At 40.2% G+C, this 13,111-nt stretch overlaps 1 protein-coding gene across 4 annotated transcripts in view; it reads right to left on the bottom strand.

Annotated features, from left to right (window-relative positions):
- The window catches only part of slc13a1 (solute carrier family 13 member 1), a 30,413-nt gene extending 18,452 nt beyond the window's left edge, over nt 1-11,961 (bottom strand). The window contains exons 1-12 of one of the 4 annotated variants that reach the window (XM_077007302.1): nt 11,370-11,961; nt 10,878-11,012; nt 10,487-10,654; nt 10,076-10,251; nt 9,798-9,953; nt 9,419-9,629; nt 9,063-9,238; nt 8,792-8,962; nt 8,474-8,650; nt 7,983-8,231; nt 7,546-7,731; nt 4,557-6,566 (exon numbers count right to left, since the gene is read on the bottom strand). In XM_077007302.1, the coding sequence (XP_076863417.1) occupies nt 6,369-6,566; nt 7,546-7,731; nt 7,983-8,231; nt 8,474-8,650; nt 8,792-8,962; nt 9,063-9,238; nt 9,419-9,629; nt 9,798-9,953; nt 10,076-10,251; nt 10,487-10,654; nt 10,878-11,012; nt 11,370-11,697 (2,331 nt within the window). In that variant the 5' untranslated portion in view covers nt 11,698-11,961 and the 3' untranslated portion in view covers nt 4,557-6,368. Of the gene's footprint in view, nt 1-4,556; nt 6,567-7,545; nt 7,732-7,982; nt 8,232-8,473; nt 8,651-8,791; nt 8,963-9,062; nt 9,239-9,418; nt 9,630-9,797; nt 9,954-10,075; nt 10,252-10,486; nt 10,655-10,877; nt 11,013-11,259; nt 11,346-11,369 lie in introns of those variants that run through there. The other 3 variants (XM_077007304.1, XM_077007303.1, XM_077007305.1) reach the window with 3 other exon arrangements.
- Between the last annotated feature and the right edge of the window lie 1,150 nt (nt 11,962-13,111).

Raw genomic sequence — 13,111 nt, 5'->3', positions numbered from 1 at the left:
TCTGTATTCATGGAGATCTGACCAGGAGAAAGAGTACACCCCAGAAACGTCATCGAGGAGGGATGAAACTCACATTTCTCCGCCATTACATAAAGATTATGCTCCCATAGGCGTGGTAGCACCACAGAGACGTGTTGGACGTGTTCTGAGACAGAAGGGGAGTAAATCAGGATGTCGTCAATATAAACAAACACAAAATTATCAATCATGTCACGGAAGACCTCATCCATGAATGTTTGGAATACGGAGGGGCTGTTTGTCAGTCCATACGGCATTACTAGGTACTCATAGTGCCCTCTGCAGTAACAAAGGCAGTCTTCCACTCATCGTCCTCTCTTATACAGATCAGGTTGTAAGTGCTCAGTAAATTCAGCTTGGTGAACACGTTAGCCCCCACCGGAGAAGTGGAATGTCAAATAAACCCCTTCTGCAGAGCTTCTGTGATATAAGACTCCATCGCCAGATCTTCAGGATGTGACAGAGGGTAAGGTTTTGTCTTACGAGGTAAGGAGGCTCCAGGTAAGAGGTCGATTGCACCATCACAGGTACAATGAGGAGGCAGACGACAGGCGCTGTCCTTGTTGAAAGCGTCAGCGAAGTTACGATACTGCACTGGGACGACGTTGGATTGTGGAGTGTCTGGACTTTCCATCGAGGAGGACCGGAGTGGTAGGTGCATGCATTTACTGAGGCAGCTGGTTTTCCACCATATGAGCTCTCGTCTCTTCCAGCAGATTTCTGGATCGTGTGTAGACAGCCATGGAAAGCTGTCTTTGTGTGATGGGATCTCACGGTGTGGAGATGAGGAAAAATTCCTGCATTTTGCTGTGGAACAGGCCTACTCGTAGCTCTATGGGACAGGTACGAAGTGTTATCACACCCTCACCTATCGGTTGTCCATTTAGTGAATTCACCTTCAAGGGAGGATCCACCGGTAAGGTGGGGAGGTGTAGGTGGTAGGCTAGGTCCCGATCTATGAAATCACCTGCTGCTCCCGAGTCAACTAAAGCCAACAGGTGAGTATCTATACCTCCCCAGGATTTTTGTATGGGTAGGCTAACTTGGTTTTTTCGGGTAGCCAGTCAAGGTTGGCACGTAAGTGGGGATCTGCCCAGATGCATGGATTCATCAGCTGTATGAAGACTCATATCACACATATGGGAAGGTTGTGTACAGGACGTAGTGAGGGGAATGTCAGCACTATCAGAACAGTAGGTTCTCAACAACTTATCGATGTTTATAGCAACCTGGATAAACTCTGTTAACGTGAGGGTTTCGCACCTGCAGGCGAGTTCGACCTGTACATCTGTCTTCAGACCGTGGCGGATTACAGTTTTCAGGGCCGATTCACTCAAATCACTCCCTGCAGCCAGTGTGCGGAACTCGCTCGCATAGTTGGCTGCACTTTGTTGTCCTTGTTGGATTTGGTAAAGTCGGTCTCCAACGTCACGACCGTTGGCAGGATGATCGAAGACAGCTCTGAACAAGGCGATGAACTGATTCTCAGACTGGAAAGCTGGGTCATTTGTAGTCCCACAACGCTGTGCCCCAAGGACCTGCTACACCAGTGAGAAATGACAGGATGAAGTAAACCTTCTGCAGCTCGGTCTGGAATCAGGCAGGGTGACACGTGAAATATATAGAACACTGCATGAGAAAATTACGGAAGCGGTCAGGACATTATTGTTGCACCTGATAAAAAACAACAATGTGCTTCTCTATTCATTGATTTGTCAAAAGCATTTGACACTGTTGATCATGATATTTTGAAACTTAGACTGCATCAGTCTGGATTTTCAGAACAGTCAGTAGCTTGGTTCTCAAACTATCTTAGTAATAGGTCTCAATGTGTCAAACATGATGGTTTGTGTTCTGAATTTTTATCCGTTCATAAAGGGGTGCCACAGGGTTCTGTGTTGGGCCCACTTTTATTCATTATTTATATCAATGATATGGGTCTAAATGCACCCGATGCAACCCTCCATTTTTATGCTGATGACACAGTAATTTACAGTTGTGGACCAACTCTTGCTCATGCTGTAAAATCTTTACAGAAAGCCTTTACAACTGTTCAGTACTCACTAAAACATTTGAAACTTGTTCTTAATCCTGATAAAACAAAGCTTATGTTGTTCACCTGCAGAAAAACGCTACCTCAAAAGGTTCCCACAGTGTCCACTATAGAGGGCAGAGAAATAGAGGTGGTTCACACTTATAAATATTTGGGTGTCGTAATTGATGACTCACTCTCTTTTAAACCACATATAGAAAATCTTTTGAAGAAGTTGAGGCTAAAATTGAGTTTTTATTCTCAAAATAAGCTTTGTTTTTCTTTTAATGTAAAAAAGCGGCTTGTTCGTGCAACATTTTTATCTGTATTGGATTATGGAGATATTTTGTACATGAATGCTCCTGCTCATTGTCTTCAAAGGATTGATGCTGTTTATCATGCTGCTTTAAGGTTTATCACTACTTGCAAGATGTCCACTCATCACTGTGAATTATACTCTCGAACTGGTTGGTCTGCATTGGCCATTCGGAGGGCGTGTCATTGGTATACTTTTATTTATAAGGCAATATTGGGAATTCTGCCTATGTATCTCTCCACTTCAGTCAGTTTGAGAATTGTTAATTCATATTCTGTCCGTTCTCAAGATTATATGTTGCTTTCTGTCCCTTTTGCCCGAACAGACTTGGGTAAAAGGGCTTTTGTCTTCTCTGCACCTACATGGAACTTGTTACAGAAAGATTGGAAATTAACTGAGTTAATTTCTTTGAATACTTTTAAATCCATTCTGAGAGTTTTTGAGGCCAATTCCATGACATGCACTTGATTTTCGTAAGGAGTTTGAATAATTTTGTCTTATGTGTAAAATGCAGCTGTGTTATTTGTTTGCTGCCCTTTTGGCCAGGCCTCCTCTGAAAAAGAGATTTTCAATCTAAATGGATATTTACTGGTAAAATAAAGTTAAAATAAAAATAAAATAAAGGAGACCCATCGTAACGCAGTAGCGGTGACCAGACGAACAACTTCCTGGAGTGCAGTGATGTTGACTCCTTGGTCCTGTACGATCTTCACGAGTTGGTGGACTGTCTCGGTGAGCGTCGTAAGGGTAACTTCTGCTGGATCCATGTAAAGGCGAAGTATTTCTGTAATGTATTGACCAGACAGAGAGGAATACAACTGCGGAAGTATACCGCTTTTATTTAAAGGCACATGACACACTATCACTAGGAGTAATAGCGATAGTGTTCTCTTGGGGTGATCGGGACGAGCAGAATCCAGGAGGTACAGAAGGGCTGGGCAGGAGGCGAGGTCTGGGGAGCAAGCAAGGGTCAGAACACAAGAGATCGAACAAGTAATAGAAACGCTCGGTATGCTGCATGGGAACGGCAATACTTTGTGACTAGGAAGTGGTGGGAAGGTGTATAAGTATAGCTGAAAGGGAGTGTGGTGATTAGTGGCAGGTGAGGCTGGTAGGGACAGATCAGGTGGCATTCCTTACAATAGGTTGTACATAGAGTTGTGTTGTGGGTTATGTCTGGTGGCAGTGTAGGTTTGTCATTGTAAATAAACGTTGTTCATCCAAGGTTTTCTCTGGTGTCTTGAGACATACTTGAGACATACATCTGGACATTCTCTCTGGACATTCTCTCAATAAGTAGAGCGAACAGAGAAAAAGTGAAAAATATATAATTACTATAGATGTGAGATATTTTGAGAGTAGATATATCAGAGAGTAATAATGGCTACTCCTCAAGTCTGCAAAGATCAGAGATGAAGAACATTGTTATGTGAATATTTGATCAAAATCTTGATTCTCAGCATGAAATTTACAGAAATAAATATGCTAAAGACAGAAGACAGAAGTTATTAGGGTGAATATTGCACACAATATTATTAACAAATCAAGAAACATTTTCATGTACAGTAAATGAGAAACAAAATCAGCATATTTTAAATATCTCAAATTCTGTATTATAATTACTTTATATTTCACATATTTCATATTATAATTGCCTAATATTTAGGGCCGCTTGAACAATGACATTTTCTATGAAAAAGCTAAAAAGCTCCAACATCTACTATTTATTAAACAATTCACGGAAGTAATGAAGCCTTCCAAATCTTTTCTAAGAAGCAATGTCTTTCACATTTTATAACTTAAGAGGGCAAAAGCCCTGGCCAAAGAGCACTTTGGGTACTGCTGGTCTGTGTCCAAATTGAATAGATTTTTCATATTTTAAAAACTCATTTGATGTTTATGGGTCAGGCACAGAAGAAATAATCATTTCCACAGGCAGAGCACTGTTAACAATAAAGCTGCTTTGATTAGAGTTCAAATGTTATCTATGAAATTAGGCACATTTGAAATAATGATCTTAATGAACTTAGATAATATGATACATGATGTTTTTTTCTTCTGCCAATTCATAGCACTTGTGATGAGTTCAGTGAGAGCTGAGCTTGGTGTCATGACAGTGTCCATTTAGCAACTCTGCCTGTCTCAAACTACTAATCTATGTTTCACTTTTGCCCAATAAGGTAATAAAATGCAGACATTATGAACATAACATTCTTGGTTAATTGCCGGTCTATTTATATGAATTGTTTAATAGCAGTTGAATGTGACTCGAGGGGTGTCGGCAGGAAGCCCATACGAGTGTGCATTCACAAGAGCTTTATTAGCTAGAATGCTGCACAGTTGGAGTTTAGCACAGAAAACACTAACACTCAAAAGGTGAGGGATGCAACAAAAAGCAGACTCAACAATGTGAGCTACATGACAATAACGAGATGAGACACAGGTGAGATGGATGAATGTATGCACATTGAACCACACCCAAAAGAAAAACATACATGGACACAACCAGATGCAGGCTACACATACAAATGCCCTAAGGCCAAAGGGAGGGGTCAGGGGCTGTACCATGACATTGAAATGCTTTGTTTTGCAATTTACTTGATAAGATTCAAAACTGCAATTGTATACTCAATCTGATATTTAATCGTACAATGACATAAATGTCACTTGATACATTTACATGTCCATTTGTCAAAGATGTGATGCTTAATTTATGAATCATTGATATTCAATTTATAAAAATGACAGAGTAGGTCATCGTGGAGATTATGGCTCTATTGAGGTTACTGTTAGAAAAGGTCACCACAGACACAATAGATCTCATGATCTCATGATAGATATTATGGGAACCAATGGAACTAGAAAGATTAGTGTTTCTTATTTAAAGGGCAGTGGCTAACAGCAACAGATATTAGAAACTTTGTATGAAGGTGCAGATTTACTGGTGTGCATCATCAATATGTCTAAATCAATATCTTTGCTTTAGAAAATGATGTGAAATATTAAACTAATTGTTTTAAATTATCATGCTGAACACAATGTTTTGAGAGTAGATATAGTAGAGATGATGTGATGTAATAATGGCTACTCCTCAAGTCTGCAAAGATCAGATATGAAGAACTCAAGAATTTACCAATTGTTTGCATTGTTATGTGAATATTTGATCAAAATCTTGATTCTCAGCATGTTTACAGAAATAAATATGCTAAAGACAGAAGACACAGAAGTTTTTAGGGTAAATATTGCACACAATATTATTAACAAATCAAGCAACATTTTCATGTACAGTAAATGAGAAGCAATTGATGTAATTGCATATTTTAAATGTCTCAACTTCCGTATTATAATTACTTTATATTTCACATATTTCATATTATAATTGCTTAATATTTAGGGCCACTTGAACTATTACATTTTCTATGAAAAAGCTGAATAGCTCCAACATCTACTATTTATTAAACAATTCACAGAAGGAATGAAGCCTTCCAAATCTTTTCTGAGAAGCAATGTCTTTCACATTTTATAACTTAAGAGGGCAAAAGCCCTGGCCAAAGAGCACTTTCGGTACTGCTGATCTGTGTCTAAATTTAATAGATTTTTTATATTTTAAAAACTCATTTGATGTTTATGGGTCAGGCACAGAAGAAATAATCATTTTCACAAGCAGAGCACTGTTAACAATAAAGATGTAATTGAAATATTACATATTAAGCAACAGCAAATCCATTTTGAATAGGAAAAAATGGGTTTTGTGTTTACAAAACTGTTTAAAAGATATTTCTAGATACTGTGTACACATTAAAGTGAAGTTGCAAAATGCAAAATACCATACAAATGCCCAAATAATTCAAGGAGTCACTTCCACTAAACCAGCCAAAACACAAATTTCAGTCATTAGTGTAACAGGTTTAAATTTAAATAATTTATGTATTTGTGTATTTCTGAGCTTTAAAACAGTTCTAGTATTATATGGACAAGAATGTATAGATAGTTCGGAGCATTTTATGGGTTGTATGTAGTGTCTTGCAGATGCTGCTTGGTTGCCGTAGTGATGGGTTTTGTCACCAGTAGGTTGCTGCGGGCAGCATTCTTTGAATTGACATTACAGAGGTACTCAGCCATAACTGGGATCTGGGAGAAGTACTTCTGGGCCAGTGTGTGCTTGTACTTGATGTTACGGATAAATACTGTGCCATATGCCTGGAAAAGAGTGTGGTCATAACATATTCTGTTTATATACAGAAATACATAAATTGTATGCTGGCTGTGGAGCTTACCAGACACCACAAGCAAACTAGGAAACATTTTGTACAATCTTGCTCTTCCCCTCCACGGTGTGATTTCCTGGAGCACCTTTAGCATCCAGTTCATCCTGCTATGGTGTTCTAGATAATGTTTTACAGAGCATCTACAGAGCACTGTCTTTGTCCTATGACTTTGTACTAAGTTTTTCTATCTATCTATCTATCTATCTATCTATCTATCTATCTATCTATCTATCTATCTATCTATCTATCTATCTATCTATCTATCTATCTATCTATCTTATGCTAACATTCAAGTCTTAGCATAAACATCATTATGGGCCAAAGTCTGCACTCAACTGAGACAAAATTTCGAAGGACTCTGTGCTTTACATTTTTGAGCTAATGTTATGATCAGCAATATTGCCAGAAAATATCAATGTGATGTCACAAGTATCGCCACCTGCTGGTTAATAATGAGAAGTTCTTCACTTAAGTATAATGTGCATTTTAATACCTCCGCTGTCTTAAAAATTTCATTAATATAAGTTTGCTGAATGTATATCTATTTTTCAATCAATCAATCAATATTGTATACAATCAATATTGTACACATAACACACAACACACATCCTTAAGTGCTTTGGTGAATAGATCTAGACTTGAATATTTGATCTTGAGCAAGGTAAAAATATAACTGTACATGATCCAACAATCAAAGTGAATGTTTATTGAATTGCTGTGCTTACTTATTTGTTCTGTAGAGATTATATTTGTTATAATTTTAAATTTCTATATGATATTGGGTATCATCTGCATTTGTTTAGGAGCTGAATATGGGATATTGTTGAATATGAGGCAAACCCTTATTTAGCATTTAGAAGTTTCTAGTTGTCTCTAGAATTGAGAGAGATTCAGATCTGTAAATCACATACCTTTTCTAGATTTTCAAATTTGACATGTGTAGCTGCCTCGTCCTTTGTTAGCAGGATGCAGTTCCAGGGGCTCCAGTCCAACTGCTTGTCCCAACGTACCAGCAGCAGATCACGGAGGTCGTTCCAGGCACTCAACACAGACTGGGCCCCCCATACCACATCAACCAGGTACCGCAAATCTTGCTTCTATTGGGGAACACAGTCATGCACATGTCTAAATAAGGCCATAGTACTGACCTTCGGTGCAAGTGCTAAAAACTGCATTTTTACTCTGAACAAAGTTCCATGAAAGCTGTTAATTGTAGAGTGATTACTGCAAAATACACTGGCTTTTTAGACAAGGAAGACATGCTGCAGCTGAAAGCCTTCTTTATGTGTCTTTCTTTGCACACACACACACACACACACACACACACACACACACACACGGAAACTACCTGCAGAAGGTACGTGAGTTTGGAGTCTGGGCTGTATTCTAGCTCGGTCTTGCATAGCCGTCTGAGGATGGTTTCATAGTGGGAGAAGTCGTCCCTGAGCCGTGCTTCATTGTCCAGCTCAGAGCAACGGCGGCAAAGGCCTACCACCCGTGCGTTGGCAGGCAGGGCAAAGTCAGTGGACAGCAAGTAGCTACTGCAGCTGCGACAGATGTAGACGTTCTTTCTCAGCTGGGATGGGTCCTGTGGTACCTTCATAACAGATAACAGGAGTATATAGTACTGGAAAACACACACTTTTCTCTCTATAACATAGGATGGACAAAGAAGAAATTAAACTGAAAAGCAACTTTTTAAATCCTGTATCTTGTTACTGTTCTGAGAAATGTGAATAAAGGGATTCTCTAGTAAAGCATTCTTTCAATAAAACTTGATTTTGCCAGATACTTTGTCAGATACTTTGCAAGCTGGAGATTTAACATGCAAGTACATACCTTTAGCACTTTGGACACCTGAGGGTTGAAAGTGGGGGTTTTGATGTACTGGAGGAAGAGTGTGGAGATCCTCTTCCTCAGGCCCTCTAGGTTACTCTCCTTCACACCCCTGGTCAGCAGGTCTGCCTCTCTATCAATCAGCTCAACTATTTGCTTAGTCAGCTTACAGTCATGCTCCTGTTTACACACAGACATGGCCAAAATGGGTCATCAGATGGAGCACAGAAGAACCACTGCATAATGTGAGCTGAAGTGGATCAGTGATGAGTCTTTGCGAGCTGTCACTGAGGATTAAAACTATGGGTAGAAGCAGGCAACCTTGACTGTGTGTTTGAGGGTCAGCAGCACATCAAGGCGTTCCTCCTGACTACGGTAGTGCACGTTGATGCTGCAGTAGAGGTCTCGGAGTTCTTTAGCCCTAATAGTATATGGCGTGTCCATCTCAGTTATCATCCCATCAAACGCTCGCCATCTCTTAGGGGCAGCACACTGCCCCAGGGATAAGCACATTGAAGGTGTCAGATTATCTGTTTGACATTTTTTAAATACATTTTTATCGTTGTGCCGTATGCAGTTATGAAGATCTCACCTTGTTGAGAAAAGCTTGCACTGCCTTCTCCTGGCTCCTCTCTCCAGCAGCAATGCGATGGCATCCTATAGAAGCAATGAGTTTGGTCTCCTCCTCCAGAAGAGCGCACAGGGCTGCCTTCCGCTCGGCTCCACCCAGGGTAGCATTAATACGCTCCACCTCGTCCTGCCTCCAGCCTAAAACAAAAAGAACACGAGCATGGTCACATACAAATACACTGCTTATGCATTCCAATTTCAAAACACACAACATACAGACTATAAATGCAGTACTGCATGCTTCCTTCAGCTCTTCACACACACACACACACACACACACACACACACACACACACACACACACACAATTATAATTACTTTCTAGTGCATTGTAGAGTAGGGCAAAGTCTTCCTTCTTCTCTGGATTCATTCTCCTTTGGTACTCGGACCTGATCTGCTCCTCCTTCTCCTCTATTTTCCTCCTCTCCTCTGTCTCTGCCCAGGCCACATAGAGCTCCTTGTCCAACCTCAGCTGAGCAGTGATCTTCTTGGCCTGCCAGCGCCTGGTGTAGGTCTGTATTGTTATTATCTGAGAACACACACACACACACACAAACACACACACACACACACACACACACACACACACACACACACACACACACACACACACACACACACACACACACACTATGAGTGGTTAGAAGCAAAACCATGACTGGCAAAATAACTAGCCCATAAAAATATAAACACACACAGCTTTTAGGCGCCTGCTGTGATACTCGTCTGCTGTGATGTAGATCCCTGGTGTGATAAGCTTGTCTTTCATGTTGGACATGTAGCAGCCAATCTTAGTCATCTGAGTGCAAGTGTTGATGTTGCACTGTTGAGCTTGGCTCTTCACCAGCACTGTCTAGTGAAGAGAGATTACAGGCTTAGGCAGTGATCAGAAAAGAAGACATATGGGTGAAGTGAGAAAGTGTTTTGGCTTCACAAAGCATACTGTTAGCATACACACACTCTTGTTGCTTTTACCTGTGTATCTCTGCTGAAATTCTCCACAACTTTGTCAGGCCTTCTCCTTGCCATAGTCTGTACTGCAGCGTGGTGGTACTCAGTTTTAGTGAGCTTATGGCGATATCCTCCCAGGAAAGCTTTCTTTTGAGTGGCTCTTTCTATCTCAACCACCACATCCTGAAAAGTGTCTTTATCTGGGGGGTGACAGACAGATAGTGTGTGTGTGTGTGTGTGTGTGTGTGTGTGTGTGTGTGTGTGTGAGAGAGAGAGAGAGAGAGAGAGAGAGAGAGAGGGAGGGAAGAAATGGAAAGAAAAGAGAGATAGAAAAATCATGTTTCTTAAAAGTTCATGTTTCCTTCAACAAAAAGATACCAAAATCCCTATACAAATGTTTGTTGTAATACTTGAAGAACAAAAGCCCAGTCTGACCTCTCTGTACTCTCACAGTAATGACATCAGGCATGACACACTCCTGCTGTGGTTTAACAGGTTTGATGGGGTAATTCTCAGGATCTAATGAGCTCATCTCAAATTGGACTGTACCATGTGGCTGCACGCCCAAACTCATGAGGGTCTGGTGGTCCTCCACAGGCTCACCTGGCAATCATAACGATACAGATTTGTACTGACCACTCATACTAAAACCACTCATACTCATCATACTAAAATCACTCATACTCATCTTTGCTAAAATATTAAGGAAGAAATAAAACAATTCTTTTGGCAAAGTAGACTTTTGTCCGCATTAATTTTGAATAGATATAGTAACTACATATATATTTTTTAGGTTTTGTCAGGGACAAATACTGAATAAACTTACCATTTAAAGTGATCTGAATGATATCTGAGGGTACTCTCAGCTCACTGGCAAAATGATTCTTCAGATCCTGGGTAGTGAGGCCAATGGTAAAGGCCATGGTCATCATGTTTCCCTCTGGCATAAGTAAGATTTTAACTGGAAAAACATAACGTGAAAAAAGCCGTTCAATTCTCACATCATTGACATTATGGAGAGAGAGAGAGAGAGAGAGAGAGAGAGAGAGAGAGAGAGAGAGAGAGAGACTATCAACACAGACTGCTAGACTAAATTTTATCAAGTAGGCTACAGTAATCAGTATGGGCCCAGTTAAACAGATTTACAACAACAGTAGAACAATACAAAGAAAAAACTTTTAAATGTAATAACGTATAGGTTGACATACTTTAACCAGTTTAAAAATTCTTCCTGGGAACTAACTTCTATAATTGCATCTAGCTCGATGAAGAATCTCGCGAATTTAGAATACCGCTGTTACAGTTGAATTTAGAATACCTGTTACAGTTGAATTTCCAGCATCAGCACGTTTTGATTTGATTTCACTTTCATGCCAACTAAATCCTTGGTGAAACAGGTTCTGATGCGGTAACTCAGCCTGTAGATCCTGATCTGACGTCAACACCGTTTCTGAAGTGCGGACCTCCACTTGTATTGCCTGCTGGGCATCCGTGTGATCATGAGCACTGTCCTTCAACACAACATCTGTTTGCGTACCACTTTGTATGGTCAGCTGCTCTAAGTTTGGCACGTCCATGATGTCCTCTGTCTCCAAAACATTACCCGACTCAGAGCGTTTATCGCACGGAGCTCCCGGCTCTGCCATGATTTCAGTTTAAGAAGCGAATATTAGAAACCGAGTTAGAAAGTCTTGTTTAATTTAAGTTACTGTATTACTGTATTAGCTAATAGCGGATTAAAATGAGCTAGTTATCAAAATTGCTAGTCTGCAGCTAGTCAAGTCAAGTTTGACAAGTCACAATCTTTGTAGCTAGATAAGCCATAAAACAGATCGTATAAGTAGAAATATAATACCAGTGACCATAGTCAGAATATCTGTAGCGTTTGGTCGCTGCTATGGTAACTGTGTCACGTGAGCCAGTTTACTTCATGGAGCGCCGTTCATGACAAAAGCTGTGCAATAAAACAGAGTGAAACTACGCGAGAATTGAAATGTATGGTAAGCCAAAGTATCGCTTCACTGTGCGTTCACACCGAAAGCGACGAGAGCGACACGGCGACCGGAAGTCATTCATTTTCAATGAGAGTGAGCGACAACCAGCGACGCGACGCGGCGCGGCGACGCGAAGTGAATAATACTTAATTTGTGTCCATTTACACCTCCCCTCCGCTAACAATTTACACTCGCCACATGATGTAAATGATGCAATACGTGCAATAAAGGGAAAAAAACATTAAACTGTCGTTCCAGAATAACAAGTGAGAAGTATTTTAAACTTTGATTTAAAAATGTCTAAAGTCATGGCTCTTCTAATGTTTTTATTCAGCTACTTTTGTGCAAGAATGGCATATACTTCTGTTTAAAGAGCTTCTCCGTGCAGTTTCCGCCTTCATTTAGCAGATCTGTTAAGATGATTGGCTGCAGTAAAAAATGATTGACAGCTAACTCTGGCTGATAATTGGCTTAATAAAAAATGATTGACAACGAAAGTCTAGTATCTGATTGGCTGCATTCGAAAATGATTGACACATGCTCCGCCCTTTACCCACGCCCACCGGGGCTCCGGCCTGCAGCATTACCCTTCTCGAACAAGTTGAGCTTGGCTCAACTTTATGCAAATGAGCAGTGACGCGCGGCGGCGACTACCAATCAGAAAGTATGTTTGCACCCTCCTCTGAAACCGCACCTCTGACTTTGGTTCCTACTGATTATTTGTTCCGATTGCAAAATGGAGGAGAGATTAATAGTGGCTGTCTCTGGATGTCCCGCACTTTACGATGTGTCCCTGTTTATTTACAGTACAAAATGTTTATTTTTGGAGGGAATACTGTTCATTTGTTAAAAAACATCTGCAATAAATTAGCGTATACCCTATTATTGGTTATGATTTTTTTAATTCCTGTTTGATCTTCGGGTCTGGGGTAAAAAAGTAAAAAAAATACATAAACATTTTAGGTTTATATACTATATGTGTTTTATACACACACTATGTTTTATACACGCACTCATTTATAATCGTGTGTCCTGTAATCAATAGATTAAAATAAATACTGCGTCC

Source organism: Brachyhypopomus gauderio, chromosome 5 (assembly GCF_052324685.1).
Source record: "Brachyhypopomus gauderio isolate BG-103 chromosome 5, BGAUD_0.2, whole genome shotgun sequence".
Lineage (NCBI taxonomy): Eukaryota > Metazoa > Chordata > Actinopteri > Gymnotiformes > Hypopomidae > Brachyhypopomus > Brachyhypopomus gauderio.
Note: the sequence above shows the minus strand (reverse complement) of the source record. Positions and strands in the feature narration are given on the sequence as shown.